An 18157-nucleotide genomic window follows, 5' to 3' on the forward strand; every position below is an offset into this window, starting at 1 on the left:
ACAATAGACCACATTCTTTACGAATGCAGAGTTCTGCACGAAAGACGATTGGGACAAGGATTAGATAGAGAGATAACTGGTTCATGGCCGACACAAAGGCTGTCCTTGAACGGGGACAAGGAAACCTTAAACCCACTGCTCGCTTCCTCTCACGTGCTCTAAGGGAGTAATTCCCAGCATGTTTTTCGCTGCCAATCGGGTTTCTGAATCGGTTAGTCAGTCAAGCCCAAGGAGTGTGCTTATTCTGACAAGGATTTTTTTTTCTGCTCCTGGTAATTAAGTAATGCCACAACAATAAAAGCAGTCGTAGCCTACTTGTCGCCCTTTTTTAGACAGTGATAAGATTGTGTTTGTTTGTTGTAAAATGTTTTTCCTTTTTTTTTTTACTTGTTTCGGATGTTTCTTCAGAGTTGATTATAGGTTACTTCCTATTTCAAACCTCCTGCAGGACGACGGGGGATGGGAGCGGGCAGGATTTGAACCGGGACCATCGATAAATCCAAACGACAGTCCAGCGCGCAAACCGCTCGACCAGTTGCCGTCGCGAATGTCAGACGGGATAGTACTTTTGACCCATCATAAAGTGAAAAGGACATATATTTAATCTTTGCGTGAGAGCAGTACCAGTACTTTTGCTGGAATACAGTGCTTTGGCCAGTGATTGTGACAAGAACAACTGGTTTAGTATGAATAGACATGTCGGCACTCTTCCGAATGTCGTCACTTCCTAGTTCCAAGATGGCGCAGTCGGTTACCACTTGACAATAACTCGCATCATTCTCATTAAAAGAAAGATGATGATAGATCTATTAGTAGCATATTAAGCTAACGCTTAATTGTTTTGAGAAACTAAGCATTTAAATTTAGGTGAATAAGCGTTTAAATCCGTCTACTGATCTCTAGACCTATGCTTTTCGTATTGTTTAGTCTTAGACTTAGACTTACTTACTCTGACTCTCACTCTGACTCTTACTAAACTCTTAGTCTTAAGTCTTAGTGATAGTGACTTCACTTAGTCTTTGTTTTTAAGTTTTAGACAAATTTAGTTAACGTTTAAATTAATATTAAATATAGAGGTCTAGAGTAGTTTATATGCTATTTGGACACCTATGCCTATACTGCCTAAAGGCCAAAATTTCAAAGTTTGACTGCACATTATTATATAATGGTTTGACATAGTCATACTAGTCATAGTCATAGTCATAGTATCAGTCATAGACATATTATATATATAGTCTAGTCTAGATCTAATAGAAAAGAAAATGAAGTATTACATCTAGAATCTAGATCTAAGGAGAATAAGGATGACTACTTATAAGTTATACTATTTACTATACTTTACTATAGTATAGTTATAAGTTATATTTGTACCCCTAACCTATATTTGTTATTATATTTAAGTATATTTAAGCATCAATAAACTCAGATTTTAATTCTATATTAACATTAACTAAATTTTAAGATACCCAGGCATAGCCCCTCACATGAAATCATTAAGATGTTTTCAAATTGTGCATAAATATGAACACAAAAAATAAAAATATGAACACAGTTACACACTTATTCTACCAAAATTAGGTCACTGGGGTAGTGACTTCTACACACACTTTTAGACTTATTTTATGTTTGCATGATTAAATGTGTGTTGAATGTTTGTTTTTTTGTTTATTCATTTGATAAATTTCTAATACAGGAGATCTAATTTGTAGTATAGGACAGGTTAGGATAGCCATTCTTGCCTAAATAGCTGAATCCTCTATATATTCTCTCTTTATAAATCTAGATTTATCTAGTAGGTTTAGAATCTAGATCTAGGCATTTAACTTCATTCAATATACCAAGCTCACTCCAAACATTTGCCCATTTATTCTTTATACAGGGTTCGTACACAGTCTGGAAAAAGTCTGGAATTTCAAAATTCAGATTTCAGACTTGAAAAAGTCTGGAAAATCACTACTTTTCGAGGCAATTTTGTTAAATGTCTGGAATTTGAAAAAAATTAATAAATTTTTAATCCGATGTCATTCAGGCACCGTAACCAGTAAAACGCTAGGCGGCTAGATCTAGTTGGGCATAGAGGCTTCCATTAGGCCTATTAGATCTATTGTTATAGGGGAAAGCATGCGCAATCACAGCTTGTTGGTGAAATGCCAACCAATTTCTAGAAGGTATACTGTACACTTAAATCAAATTAAGTAATAGATCTAAGCATTGACTGCCCTAGACTAGTTTATTATGACTGATATTAGTCTATATTATCTAGATGATTGATCAAATTTCAGTTAGGCTACCAAACGTCAGGAAGTTAGTTTTTGGCCTAGATTTATTTATGCATGCCCGAAACTCCCCCACCCCCATTTTAATAAAGAAAACAAATATATCTCTTCAATGACGTCAACATATAATATAGATCTAGATTTAGATCTTGAGTCTTAACTAAAAAACTTGGCCACAAGAATGACTAACTAGATCTAGGTCTACTATTAGATTTAAAAGTCTCGATCTATGCGCGACTTAGATTAGTAGATCTAGATCTGTTCTAGGTCTACTAGATCTACTAAATTCTACTAGATTTAGTCTTGATCTATGCACCACTTCTTAATAGATCTAGGTTTTCTACTAGCCTAGATTTAGTCTCGATCTATGCACGATTACCCCCCCCCCCCTCCCCCCAATCTAGTCAATGTAGAATATAGGTCTTGAGCCTGAACTCAAAAAACTAAAATGACTTCTAAGATTACTAGGTCTACTACTAGATTTAATCTTGATCTAAGTCAATCTAAGTCTAGATTTAGATCTAGCATACTTAGCATATAGATCTATAATTATAATCTAGTATGGTTATGATAGGCCTATAGATTTAGATCTAGATATCAATATTATCAATTTTTACCCTGCTAAAGCTAAAAAAACAAGTCAATATTGACATAGGCATCATAGGCATAGCCTATTGTGAATTAGACATAAGTAAGCCACTATTACAAATTAAATTTAAATTTCAATACAGTTACTCTAACTCTAGATCTTTATTTATCTCCTCCAGTAGAACCTAGGCTAGTCTAAATAAGTCTTTACTTTTAACTAGTATCTAATGTTTAAGCCACTAAAAATCTATATAAAAATTATAAAACTATTGGACTAGTTATGAGATTTAGAATAAGATTTTACAACTAAGTTAGGCCTATTAAACTATATAGGCCTATATTAAATTGCCCAAGTCTAAGTGCTACAAGATTAGTGACTTTTTTCCTTCCTTGTTTCGTATGTTCCTTCATAATTGAAAATTATTATCACACCCTAGTCCTAACCTCCCACAGGACGGCAGGGGTTAGTTATTGGCAGGGTTTGAACTCAATACAGCAATCCAGAGCGCATATGGCATGCCCAGGTGGCCATCCACTTAACTGTTAGTGAGTCTGGAAAACATAAGATAAATGTCTGGAAAAAGTCTGAAAAATGTCTGGAATTCATTTTCACAAAAGTTGGATGAACCATGTCTATTAAAAAACAACAACAAACAAACAAATATAATATAAGATCATTAACATTGATGTCCGAAACTGGCTGTCCGAAATAAATTTTGGTAAGAAAATCATAATTTCATTTACCTCCCTATTAATTTTTTTTTGTATGGAATCAAATAACTTATGAATTAAATAAATCGGCTCCAAAAACAGAATAAATATTGCCGGGCTCATTAGCATAGACTTAGCCAACCAAAAAATATAGCCTTAACCTTTGGAAGAGGTAAAGTCATCCGGGTAACATAGGAAAAAACAACAACCTGACTTACAAATTTGAAAATCTTTTTTTCTTACATAAAAAGACAGCTAAATGAAAGGAAATTGGGTTAGAATCATTGGAAAATGGACAAGTACTTTATACAGCGCTCTAGTTTCATATTAAATATCAAAATAAAGATTTAATGACCACGAAAACAGATGTAATGTCCGGATTAAATAAACTACTCTATGTTATATATTATTTAAATTAATGTTTATTTGTTTGTCAAGACTGATCAGACTGACAAGAGTAGACTGTACTACTGTAGTCAGTGTAGAATCTAGACGATTCAAGTTGTTGATCATTCATTTTTATTTTATCATCGTTCAATAGTTGTCGTTAACCATGGTTGGTTGCTCTGCTCTCTGACAGTCTCTGATTGCACCAAATAAGAGCATAGAAGACATAGTTCAGTCTTCCATTTTTGTGGCGGAAGGCAGGAGGGGTGTATGGGGGGGGGGTTCAAATACAAATATTTTGGCCCTGATTATGATATGATTATGCTAAGGCCACCACTGTAACAGCACCACTGCAACGATTGCGGTCAAGTTTATTGAAAAGCAAGAGGAGACTACGTTGAAAAATAATGTACATATGTACTGTACATTTCCTAGATGTTTGTAAATTACATTGTGGGCAGTAGTCTATTTACCCTCATCAAATATATATATATATCTCTATATATATCTCTATGGTAAAAGCACAATATAAATGTATTTATTATTACTATTACAGCTGTAATGTCTAAAGTTAATTGACCCATTTTATGTTTTCATGACTTTATTATTAAATGAAACTTGTGGCTGGGTGGCATACCTATCTAAGTGGGCTTGAGTTCGAAACCCAACTAGCAATGAGTTATGTTTGCTGAGTGTTAAAGGGCAGCATGGAAGCCTTCTCCAATACTTCCTCTCCCACATGTCCTCAAATGTCATTGGGTTGTATCACACAAGGCATGCTATATTATAGCATGAACGATGCACTATGAAAAAAGCAATTTAAACAAAAAATCAAAGAAAAATGTGTACATTCTCATGTTAATTTTACCAACACTGGTTTATGGTATATGTTTCTATGAAAGTTAAAACAAAGAGTAACAACCTCAACTTCACTTAGTATTTTAAAAATACTAAATAAATTGTATTTTTATTATATTGGTATTTATTTTAATTTTAAACCTTTTTTGTTTCAACAGAAGTGCGTACTGAGGATCTTGATGTGCTCTTTTACAATAAAAAAAAAACTTGCTTTGATTCTGAAGAGTATGCATCCTATCATGCAGTTATCTCTTAAAGGAGCTACATAGATAAAAGAATACAGAACTACTAGAATGACGACAGTGAATAACATGATTTCCCAAATTTTAAATGAGGCTCACTATGCTCAAAGCATTTTAAAAAAACTGAATGAGTTCCGATGTGGAGCCTTGTTTACTGATGCTGTTCTTTGCGTGGGCCATGAGGAGTTTCCTTGCCATAAGAATGTCTTAGCAGTCAGCTCCCCTTACTTCCAAGCAATGTTTACCAGTGATTTAAAAGAAAGTCGGGAAAGTCGAATAAACTTCAACGAGATTTCTCCAAGAATACTAGAACTAGTCATTGATTATGCATATAGTGGTAAAATAGAAATTAACACAAGCAACGCTCAGGATATGCTGGCTGCAGCTCACCTATTTCAATACCCAGCCATAGTAAAACTCTGCGAGGAGTTTCTGCTTCAGCAGCTCCATCCATCTAATTGCCTTGGCATTGAAATTTTTGCTCAGCTACACTGCTGTGAAAACCTTCAGGCTAAAGCCCATCAATTTGTGTTGGAAAACTTCACGTCTGTTGTGGAGTCAGATGAGTTTTTAGAACTTCCTTTTGAGAGACTTCAGCATTACATCTCTATTGATCATATTGACGTAAGATCTGAACAGACAGTATACTCTGCAGTGAAAAGTTGGGTGGAGTTTGATTTGGAGAATCGTCAGAAATATCTTTCAGAACTATTAGAGAATGTAAGACTCATCTACTTGGATTTAAAAGTTTTGGAAGTGGACTCGCTGATCTGTGAGTCTGAAAAGTGCTTATCCTTAATTCAGGATGCTCGTTTAATGCAATCATTCCATGAGACTCAACCTGGAAAACGGAGGAAAAGCAAGCAAGACATGTTCATACAGCCTCGACCATCTACAGTGGCCAAAGATGTGGTGGTGGTTGTTGGTGGCATATCTGCTGATGGACGCCCAGTGAGCAGCATGGAGATGTATGACCCACATAAAGAGAAATGGTTCAGCTTGGCAGACCTGCCCCAGCCTGTTACCTGGTGCAGTGTAGCTGTTTTATCTAACTGTATCTATGTTGCTGGAGGGATATTGGATAACAAAATAATATCAAAAGTGTGGAAGTTTGACTCTGTTGAACGAAGATGGCATACAGTTTCACCTATGTTGAAAGCCCGTGCCCGCCATTCTGCAGCAATTATTGGGAAAATCATGTACATACTTGGTGGTGTTCGGTTTGAAGGAAAAATGCTAAATGTCGAGACTATTGAGTGCTACAACCCAAAGTCCAACACTTGGACAGCAGCTGGAAGGACAACTAGCCCACGAATAGAGTCCTGTGTTGTCCCTTACAACAACACCATACTCGAAGTTGGAGGATTAAAAGGAGAAGATGTTGTGGACAAATTCTTGGACATCTACTGCATAGTTGACGATGTCATCCGCCCCAGCGGTGAGCAGCTCACTCTACCTGAAAACATAAGGTTTGCTAAAATTGTAGTGATAAACAACGTCTTCTACATCATATGGGAAGATCTAAAAAAAATGATTGCCCTGAACGACAAAGAAAGAACATTTAAAATTCTACCAAAAATGCAGGACTCAAGGATTTACAGTGGCGCAACAGTAGTCAATGGTAAGATCTATGTGACTGGTGGGCAAATCAGTAATAAAGCAACAAACCAGGTTGAGAGTTATGACCCCAGCACAGGTGAATGGATGTTGGAAAAACCAATGATTGAAAGCCGTGCTGTTCACGGATGCGTAACTTTAAAAATGTGTTGAAATATTTCATTGAAGCGTGAATTTCTTTTTTTTTCTGTGAACTTTTGTTTCATATTTATTGAATGTGAGTGTGTGTTTGAAATTACTTTTTATATGTTTGATCACTACTGAAACACAACAACAAAAAATCAAACATTAACCATTTCTAAATTAATTTTATTTTCAAGTGAATTTGACTTTTTTAAAAATAAGATATGAAAGCAAAGTATGTTCAGACATTCCTTTCCCATATTCTAAAATTATTTACTGTAAGATTTATGTCACTACACAAAAAATTGAACAAAGGGCATGCTCCATAAGGATCAATGCTTTTAGTAATTGTTTGTCTTATTGTGAGGATCATAACTTTTATATTTTTTGTTCCATAAAAATATATACATCTTCAGTATTTATATTTTATCATAGAACGTTTTCCTTTCATTCCTACAAAGTTTCATTCATCCGTTAGCTCAATAAAAAAAAAACTAGATCTACCCCAATTCAAACAATTTGTGCCTGTGTAGCAATCTTTAAATCTATGTAAATGTACATACTCTGCCATCAGTATTCCTAAACTCAAAGCATGTGAATGTTCTTTGGTGCTAACATGGATATTACTTTTAGTACTGGTCTCATACACTCTGAAAGATATTCAAATTAATAGTTTTTATCTCAACTTTTTTATTAGTTAGTTTTTTTGTTTTTTCTGGGTTATTCTATAATAGTTTTGTTACACTTTATACCTTTTATCTGGTATTATAATTAACTGTGTCTTAGCTCAATTTCTAAAGATAACATGTAGCTTTAGGATATATGAATATATATAATTTTTATTACAAATATAGAAAAATGATATAAACAACAATTAATTGGAATCTTTTAAAAAATATGCAAACTTATTCATTTATGTTAAATAATAAACATGAAAAAGACTAAGTTACTATACATATTATATATGGGATTTTAATTAATAATGTTCATTTAAATAAGTCATGCATTATGTGTTTAAAACTTCATTAAATATTCCAAAACAGAAGGAAATTTTAAAAAAAGAACATGATGCCCCTAAAATTGTCACATGCTGACCTATTAGTGAGATTTATCTAATCTTTTATTTTTAAAAAAGCTAATAATTTAAATGCAAATACTTCATGCTAGTTTATAACATTTAAAAAAACCTGTGTATAATTTGAATATATACTGAATATAAGTTGTTATTCTAATTTGTAAAGATATATGATTATTCTTTTTAGTAGAATTTTTTTAAATGTATGTACTTGCTTAGAAAATAATTTTTATAGCTGAAAATTGTTTTTAATTATTAGATTTTTTTAAATTTATTTATTACAACACTCATATGTATATTATATATGTTGTAAAATCAAAATATATTGGGACATTTTTCTGTATCTTGATTACAAAATGTGTGCATCACACCATGTGGAAAAGAAGGAGCCTTTGGTTGCCAAGTCATTCCTGACATACTTATGCCTACGATTATGTTGTTTTCATCTCCATGCTTGATTCCAATGTACTTCAACATGAGATAACCCATTATCCTCAACTTGCCTATAAGGCGGTGTTCCTCAGACTTTTACTAATGATGCCCTTCATTGTGAGAAATGCTGTTCTAAGGGGTTTGAATTGGATCATGTTAATTTAATCTACATTGTTCTGTATTTTTTTTTTCAATTATTTTTTTAACTTTTATTTTCTGTGGGCAACTATTGTCTCTACATATAGCTAAGATATTTTATTTACATATAGCAGTGATGCCCAACTTAATTTGGTCTGCAGGCCATTTTAATTTCTAACACTCATGATGTTGGCCACATGAACACAAAAAAAAAAAAAAAAGAAATGACATGACACTTTTTATTAGAAACCCATGGATCTAATTCTTACATATATTAATGGCATGTCTGCAGTTAATCTAAAACCAACTTCTGAATATTTGGCTGCATAGATGAGCCACCAAGCTGGAGCTCTGACCTAGATTCTCGTCTGTGAAATGATAACGTATATGGTTTTGACAGTTTCATTATTGAAAAAGTTTGTTCACATAAATAAGTGCTTGTAAACATTGTGACAATCCATAGCGATTGTTTTCTGAGATTGAGAAAAGTTTCTGCAGGCAACATGGAGTAGGTGTAAATTGTCTGCATCGCTCAAAATTGGTCGTGCAGGAATGTCTGGCTTTGTAAGTCAATCAATTCCAGTTACAGATCTGTTGGGGGATTTGACACAGCACTGCAAACAAATTTAAAAAAAAAAACATTTTTAAAATATGAAAATCCAGATACCTTTCACTAAAAATATCCTCACAGCCTGAGAAGTTGTATCATTTTTACTTTTGGGAAAGACATATTATATTTAGCTGCTTCTAATTTTGTAGAGCTGTCCAGGTTGGGAAGTGACCCACTTGTTGAATGGAGAGCTGCAGTTTCCTTATTAAAAAATCTCTTATGTCAGCCTAGTCATGCCAATCAACTTATCATTCCCTTGTAGTTTGGTGCAGAGTTTACTCAGATGTGACATGATACCACATAAAATTGCCAAATCTCACAACCATGAGTTGTTTATTTGAGACACTTGTATTGATTGCTTTGATTTCTCTGCCTTAAAAATTGACATTTCATGTCTCTAAAATAAAATCAGTGTAGTGCCTCATCATATGATCCAGATTCAAAACCTTGACATAGAGATTTTGTTGATTAATTAGCAGTGAGGCCGTAGACACTCAGTTCCATTTTAGTCAACATCATTTCTACATAGCTAACTTTTGCTGACAGTCTGCTGTGACATCCAACATACTTCTGGCACCTTCAGTAGTTACTCTCACAAATTTCTCCCAAGGGAGAGAAATTTTCTGCGATGTCAGATCTAGATGTAGTGGTTATCTTCTCTCCATTAAGGCTAAAACAAATAGATTTAAAAACTCATTTATTCCACTTTCACTCAGGGTGTTGCTAGGTCAATAAAGCACTAGTTGTGTGTGTGAGAGTTTGTATATTTGTATTTGCATAGATCTATTTTGTTATTGTTAAAATAGTTATGCTGAGGTGGATAATTGTAGTCAAATGGAATTTCCATTTGTTTGGACCAATAAAATTATCTTATCTTGTGGTTAAAACCTCTTTGAACAGGTCTTCCCATGCATCCTCCTCATAATCACTAACTCTTCATTTCAAAATTGCTGTTAGTGCTGCGAATATATACCAAGAGTGGTATTAGAAATGTCCATTTAATATTATGTTTTGTTTTAAAAACAGACACATTTTCTTTATTATGAAAGAAATATCTGGAGTTATTATGTTCCACAAAAATGGAAAGATCCGTCCACTTTGCCTGGTAGATTTACATTAAAGTGTGAAACACCATGGAACAGATTCATGGGAGGAGTGAGGGCCCTAATGTGCCAACGTATTGGCAGGCTTGATAGAACCACTTCACAGGCTGGATCTGGCCCATGGGCTGTATTTTGGGCATCACTGACGTATGGTAATCATTGGAATAAAAAACAACAACTTTTAAAGCAATGGATATGAGCTTGGCTCATGGTTAACACTTTTCAGCCTATAATTTATTGTTCTAATTCTTACAACACTGTTTTTTAGTTTTGAAGAAGTACTCATATTGTATTCTACATGTGTACTCTATGTAGGGGAGATAATTGAAGAATTTGTGTATACTCTATGATGGGAGAAAATTTGGTGACCTTGTGGTTTCTGTATGATGGGAGATAATTGGTGACATTGTGGTTTCTGTGTGATGGGAAATAATTGGTGACATTGTGGTTTCTGTGTGATGGGAGATAATTGTTGACATGTATGGTTTCTGTGTGATTGGTAGATAATTGTGGTTTCACTTTGAAAAGAGAGGAGGTGGAACAAAGTATGAAGTTTGTAAAACAAAATTGATATTATTTTAATGTGTGTTTGATTTATAAGACTATGAAACAAGATTATAATATTACTTAATCAAATATATCTTTTTTTTTACCCCTTGAATTAACTGTGACATTCCTAATGGGATTATTTGTTATTAGCTATTAGGTCAATAAAATCATCATCATATACATTTATCTCATAACAGCTTGTACTACACTGGGAAAAACATAGAGCACTTTTTTTTTCCTTATACAAATTTGTTTGTGTATAGGTTATTTTTTTTTTAATCTTAATTTCACATTTTGTAATAGTCAGTTGGAATAGTATAAATTGGACTAAAGCCTATTTTTGTGTGTTATACAACAGACATAACACAGTATTTACCCTCTTACATTGGACTGTTATCTACCAGCGTACTTTATCAGTGAATGGTTGATTTGCATAAATATGCAGCTTCCAGAACTATTACTTGAATTTGATGCCAAGAAAAAGTTTTTGACAAAGAGTCATCTTGTGATAATTTTATTCTACTTGACTGGTTGAATTTATTTTTTTATTTGTGCTCAGTGCAACTAAAAAAAAAAAAAACTTTTGTTTTTTTTTTTAAACCAAAGAGGTGCCACACTGACACATTTTTTTTTCCCCCATTTGGATTTTATTAGAAAATTTTCTTTCTCTGCTTGTGTCCATTACAGAACTTATACAGTTATTTTTTTCACATCTAGTCTTTTTTTTTTTTTTTTTTCATGGATATATTTTTTTAATTATTGAATATCTGTCCTTTTTTTTTTGTGTTTGTTTGTTTGCCGTGTTTTAAATTGGAAATTTGGGGAGGGGGGCTTCATATCAAATCAGAATCCAGGTTTGTTTGTTTTTTGTTAAAATAGTTGTTGTTTTTTTTTTGTCTGTGGCAGTGAAGTTCTATGTTTCATCATATTCCAAGCTTTGAATCATCAGAGAATGTCATTTTGATAATACAACACCATTCAAATTGTTGGAAGTCAGAACTTGTCCTAAACATTTTTTTTTAACCCATGTCTGTTTGATCTTTTCTTTTATACTTCCTTTTTTTTTTTGTTTTGTAAAAACAAGTCATTTGTGTAAACTGAAAGCAATACTTCATTTGTGTAGCTTTAAGTTTGATGTCATTAGTTACTACCAGTATTTATCACTTGTGTGTTTGTGTGTTTTATTAAGAATTACGACCATTGATAGCATTTTAAAGCTTTGGTTTATTTCTTTTTAGTTTTGTCTCTACACAAGCTTACTTGGCAATGTCCAATGATGTACTCTTTGTTTCATGACCAGGTATCTGAAACATTTAGATTCAAGATAGGCTTAGAGTCTGCAATTTCGCTCATCATATTCCAAATGCATTGTGCATTTTTTTGCTGATTAGTGTAGATATTGATCTGTGTGTTATGGCCGATAGATTGCAGACCTTAGTAAGACTAGCAGTTTATCTGTACATGGTACTGCAGTACTACTGGAGTGAAACCATATAGATAATCTGTACATGGTACTGCAGTACTACTGGAGTGAAACCATATAGATAATCTGTACATGGTACTGCAGTACTACTGGAGTGAAACCATATAGATAATCTGTACATGGAACTGCAGTACTAGGCCCTACTTGAGCTAAACCATAAAAAATGTACATGGTACTGCAGTACTACTGGAGTTAGACCATAGTGAAACTAGTGTATCTGTGCATGGTTCTGCTCCATTACTAAGGCTTGGACACACTCACTGTTAAGGCCCTGTGTGTTTCTGTTTCCTCTGCCATGACAATTTACTTGCAATACTTTGACATTGTGTATAGTTTGTATGTGTGTATACAAAGTATGAACATGTGCTGGAATAAATCTAACATGAAACAATGAGTGTATTGTTCTCACTTATCATTTGTTGCCGTGTTGAGGCTGGTGATACTGTTACCATAAGAAGTGCTGTCGATGAGCCCCAAGTAAAACTAAAACAAAAAAGTGACCAGTATTTTTAAACACTATTGTCCATATAGACTCATGATGACTGTAGTCTAAATATTTCACTTGAAAATAAAATTAACATTAAGGATATAAAAGAACGATTGAGTTATTTCATGGAAACTTGTACACTTAAAACTTTTCACACGGCAATTTAATAATATCAAGAAATAGCGGGTATTTAAAAAAAAACAACAACACATTATTCCAATTTTGAAAGTAGGGAGGTCAGTGGGGATTAGCTTCTATTTGTAGAAATGGAAATGCTTTAAAGAACGGCTAAGGCGCCAACTTGACCTAGAAGAAAGCACCTAGTGGCATAAGGCGCCAACTTGACCTAGAAGAAAGCACCTAGTGGCATAAGGCGCCAACTTGACCTAGAAGAAAGCACCTAGTGGCATAAGGCGCCAACTTGACCTAGAAGAAAGCACCTAGTGGCATAAGGCGCCAACTTGACCTAGAAGAAAGCACCTGGTTGCAGGCGGCTTCTGAACAAGACAGCTGGAAGTCACAAAGATACATGTTTGAGACCACAAGAAAACTCGCTGCCTAGGACAGACGCAGACGGCGAAAAGAAAATCTAAGCTGACCACCGGCGGACAATGGTTATGCCTGCGCTAGATGTGGCGTAATAATGTAGACCACAGCTGGGACTGCGTAGCCATTAATCTTCGAACTCAAAGACGAGCTTTATTTGTTGCACTTTAGAATTCCCTGAAAACTTTGCATACACCAAAGCACACCCAACTGGAACTAATCAGTTCCGACTACTCTCTTATCTCTACTATGGAGGAGCCAAACCAAATCAAAGCAGTGTCGGAAGACGCCAAAGAAAATATCGCCGAACGTCTTGGTCTTACAGAGGAGGGCGTATCTGCAGATATATGTCTAAGGTACGACATGGTTCTATTTTGTTCATACACATCTCATTGCTGCTGATACCTATGTTGGTTGTTTTTTTTTTTGTTTTTATTTGCTTCGGATGTTTCTTCAGATTTTGAAGATTATCACATCCACTGATCCAGGCCTAAACTAGCTTAAATCTCCCACGGGATGGCGGTGGGCAGGGTTCAAACCCGGGACCATTGAGACCCTTGAACGACAGTTCAGAGCCCGTACCACAAGACCGGGCCGCCATCCAGTTTTATGAAAGTCCCGCATGGAAATGACCAGGTTTTCTTAGATTTGACCAGTTCATCCTTCGCATTTATGGATGGAACAATTGAGGCTCTTGCCAGATTTAGTGATCTCTTGAAAGAGAAATTCATCCCATAGACATTATCTATCTATCTATCTATCTATCTATCTATCTATCTATCTATCTATCTATCTATCTATCTATCTATCTGTCTGTCTGTCTGTCTGTCTATCTGTCTGTCTGTCTGTCTGTCTATCTATCCATTCTGCTCCGACCCACCCCCATGAGGTACAGGAAGAAAAAGAATAGAACATTGACTATTGCTTATAACATATTTCTCTTCTGCTCGCTTCCCCCCTGTATATTTCTAAGTAACGTGTCTCCACAGCAAGCCCATTGAAGTCATATCTTCCCAGCAAGCCCATTGAAGTCATATCTTCCCAGCAAGCCCATTGAAGTCATATCTTCCCAGCAAGCCCATTGAAGTCATATCTTCTCAGCAAGCCCATTGAAGTCATATCTCCACAGCAAGCCCATTGAAGTCATATCTCCACAGCAAGCCCATTGAAGTCATATCTTCTCAGCAAGCCCATTGAAGTCATATCTTCTCAGCAAGCCCATTGAAGTCATGTCTTCTCAGCAAGCCCATTGAAGTCATATCTCCACAGCAAGCCCATTGAAGTCATATCTCCACAGCAAGCCCATTGAAGTCATATCTTCTCAGCAAGCTTATTGAAGTCATATCTTCTCAGCAAGCCCATTGAAGTCATGTCTTCTCAGCAAGCCCATTGAAGTCATATCTTCTCAGCAAGCCCATTGAAGTCATATCTCCACAGCAAGCCCATTGAAGTCATATCTCCACAGCAAGCCCATTGAAGTCATATCTTCACAGCAAGCCCATTGAAGTCATATCTCCACAGCAAGCCCATTGAAGTCATATCTCCACAGCAAGCCCATTGAAGTCATATCTCCACAGCAAGCCCATTGAAGTCATATCTCCACAGCAAGCCCATTGAAGTCATATCTCCACAGCAAGCCCATTAAAGTTTACAGCTCAACGACAATCAAACAGCCTGTTTTTAATTAATTTGCATGATTCCAGGGAAATCTTCTGATGTTTTCAAAACAAAAATAATTATTTGTTTTATTATTGTTGTGTTTACTTATTAGTTTTAGGTTGCTGTTTTTTTTTATTAGTGCTAGGTAGCTGTTATTTCTTATTAGTGCTAGGTAGCTGTTATTTCTTATTAGTGCTAGGTAGCTGTTATTTCTTATTAGTGCTAGGTAGCTGTTATTTCTTATTAGTGCTAGGTAGCTTTTATTTTTCAATTCTATTCTTCCGATCATACCATTGTATCTGCTTTGTTTGTTGACATTATTTCGCCTACAGGAGCGAAGCTGCGTGTGGAAGCAGTGTGGTCCCATCTCAAACTCTGTATATTGTCAACCCGACAGCATCGGAAAACAGAAAACCGGATTGTTATAAAGTTGGATTGAAGGTAATGTCGTAAATTGAGGACAATTAGGGCGTAGATCAGGTGTCGTAACATTCAATGTCTAAACTATAGGAATAATTCTCTCAACAATTTAATGTATTCTCTCTTTATCTCTCTTTTTCAATCTTTTCTCTCTTTCTCAATCTCTCACTCTATCTTTCTAGATATCTCTCTAGATCTTTCTAGACCTCTCTCTATATCTTTCTAGACCTCTCTCTATATCTTTCTAGACCTCTCTCTATATCTTTCTAGATCTCTTTATCTTTCTAGACCTCTCTCTATATCTTTCTAGACCTCTATATCTTTCTAGATCTCTATACATCTTTCTAGACCTCTCTCACTCTCTCTCTCCTTCTTTCTCTCTCAATTTTCTCTCTCTCCTCCCCTCTCTCTGTCTCAATTTTCTCTTCTCTCTCAATCTCTCTCAATCTCTATCGTCTCTTTCATGAGATGTTAAAATGAATGAGCCTTCTAAAGAGAGTCCAAACGACACTTTAATTCTTATTTACAATACGACTGAATTTCCACCAATCCATCCACCTATCCACCCATCAATTCAACCATCCATCTATTATATATACATATACATATATAAAGCTTCAACAGATATGCCGTACGAAATATTTCCAAAATGTCATTTCTGCAGGGTTACGGAGTGCCACACCAACACCCCCTCTACTCAACTAGCAACTCGGTGTACGGACGCCACGCCCCTCCCCCGGGGCTCAACAAGAAAAGGTTCCCACGCCGGGCCAAGTTCACCACGGACCTCTGCAAGTGTGGGATCTACGAGGATTTTCACCTGACCACTGAAGTCGAGACGGATGTGGTCTACAGGCAAACGTTCGATGTTTAGCCGTGAGATAGCAGCCAGATAGAGAAAAGAGATGGACTGTAGTTGTATGGTTTATATTATTACCCTCTTAAGTGTACAGATCAACTGGAGATTGTTAGATTATTGCACACTGCATGTCAGGTGAACAGGGGATGTTGGGTATTTTTATACTAAATATAGAGCAGAAGAAGTGAGTGAGGTATCAAAAATGCGCGTGTGGTTTTAGGGATGCAAAAATACTTTCCTCTCTAGCATTTTTTTTTGTACTGTGTTAAAGGTAATATAATTATACGTTTATAAACTTTAGAGAGCTGTTTTTAAAGAGGGGGGTGAGAAATGTGGGAATAAATATGTTCATAGTTCTGTCTCCTTTTTTTCCCATCCTGGTTATAAATTAAATATGCAAAGATTAATTGGCATAATCTATCGCTTGGTAAACTCTATCTCTTGTTCTACTTTTACAACGTCTATTTACACAATGTTTCTGAGAATGACATGAGATTAATAAAGAGAAATACGGAAAGAGAGACTCTTTTTTTTTTTACATTGTCGTCCAAACAAATGTTCGTATAGAGAGAAGATAAACTCAACAGTATTTAAATCACAATCAGAGTCGACAAGCGTTTGCTGTTATACGAAAGATTAAGTTCACAACTCACAACATTCTGGTCCCTACAAGATCTGTTTAACATTAAATCGAGAGCGAGAATATAGATCTAGTCAATAAATAATTAAATTTTGGGCGTGTGTGAGAAAAAAAGGGGGGGGGGCAGGAAAATGTGGAGGGGGAGATAAGATTCTTTTAATTATAATTACATTTTATGTTCGTTTATTATAATTAGAGAAATACGAAACAAACGTAATTAGCATACATTAGTGCCACCTTTTTTTTTCCCTTGTGCATCATAATTTACAAAGTTTAGCTTATATGTTTATTAAGTGAAATTATTTTGAAAATTTCCCTTTCCTTCCTTACACACATATTCGGTTCTTGGGACATATGATTCTAATTTCTACATCAAAATGGTTAAAGAGCATGGCATGTGGCCAGTACAACGACCAACCGTCTTCACTTTCTCCAACTAACGCCAATTACTTTTTGGACTTGGTTTGACCCATGGGACATTCTAGAAACCACGAAGGTTTAAACTACCAGTCTTCCTCAGGGGTTCAAACTCACGACACAAAGCATTATACCACTCAGCCACCAGGTCCTATAAACATAAATAAGCGAATATGTTTACGATATCATTTTTACAGCAAGTGCTATTTGGAGATTCTCATCTAAGTGTTATTGGAAGATTCTCATCTAAGTGTTATTGGAAGATTCTCATCTAAGTGTTATTGGAAGATTCTCATCTAAGTGTTATTGGAAGATTCTCATCTAAGTGTTATTGGAAGATTCTCATCTAAGTGTTATTGGAAGATTCTCATCTAAGTGTTATTGGAAGATTCTCATCTAAGTGTTATTGGAAGATTCTCATCTAAGTGTTATTGGAAGATTCTCATCTAAGTGTTATTGGAAGATTCTCATCTAAGTGTTATTGGAAGATTCTCATCTAAGTGTTATTGGAAGATTCCATTCCTATATGTGCACTACTTCAATATTCCCATAAAAGTGCTTTTGGAAGATTGCCTTCTAAGGGATGTCTAGATAATCTCATCTTAATGCTATTTGGAGATTTCCATAGATTCTTTATATCTCTCCCACTTTTGTCCATATAACTTTCTCTTCTTTTTTTTCTGTCCCTGTATCTTGTTGGCCTCCTTTAGTGGTAGAACGACTATGGTTCATTTCGTAGAACACTTCTACATGTCACTGTGGAGCCCTATTTTGGAGAGATACTCCCGTCCACGTATACCGCAGGTTAAGGTGGCGTTCTCTTTGGTGGTAGAGGAGCTGGCCATTTTTCGTATGGCATCCTTTTCTTCAAGAGCTGAAGGCCATGTTTTTTCACTGTCCAAAGCTTTCTTGGTCACCATGTCTCTCCACGTAGTGC

The 18157-nt window shown here is 35.3% G+C and overlaps 2 protein-coding genes across 2 annotated transcripts; both read left to right on the forward strand.

The window, feature by feature from the left end:
- The first annotated feature begins 728 nt into the window (after window positions 1-728).
- Window positions 729-12583, forward strand: LOC106062308 (kelch-like protein 21). The gene is made up of 2 exons (XM_013220581.2): window positions 729-867; window positions 4979-12583. The coding sequence occupies exon 2, from the start codon at window positions 5114-5116 to the stop codon at window positions 6830-6832; it is 1719 nt and encodes a 572-aa protein (XP_013076035.2). The 5' UTR covers window positions 729-867; window positions 4979-5113; the 3' UTR covers window positions 6833-12583.
- Window positions 12584-13425: 842 nt separating this feature from the next.
- Window positions 13426-16684, forward strand: LOC106062353 (uncharacterized). The gene is made up of 3 exons (XM_013220620.2): window positions 13426-13581; window positions 15217-15325; window positions 15969-16684. The coding sequence occupies exons 1-3, from the start codon at window positions 13475-13477 to the stop codon at window positions 16176-16178; spliced, it is 426 nt and encodes a 141-aa protein (XP_013076074.1). The 5' UTR covers window positions 13426-13474; the 3' UTR covers window positions 16179-16684.
- The last annotated feature ends 1473 nt before the right edge of the window (window positions 16685-18157 follow it).

Source organism: Biomphalaria glabrata, chromosome 5 (assembly GCF_947242115.1).
Source record: "Biomphalaria glabrata chromosome 5, xgBioGlab47.1, whole genome shotgun sequence".
Classification (NCBI taxonomy): Eukaryota; Metazoa; Mollusca; class Gastropoda; family Planorbidae; genus Biomphalaria; species Biomphalaria glabrata.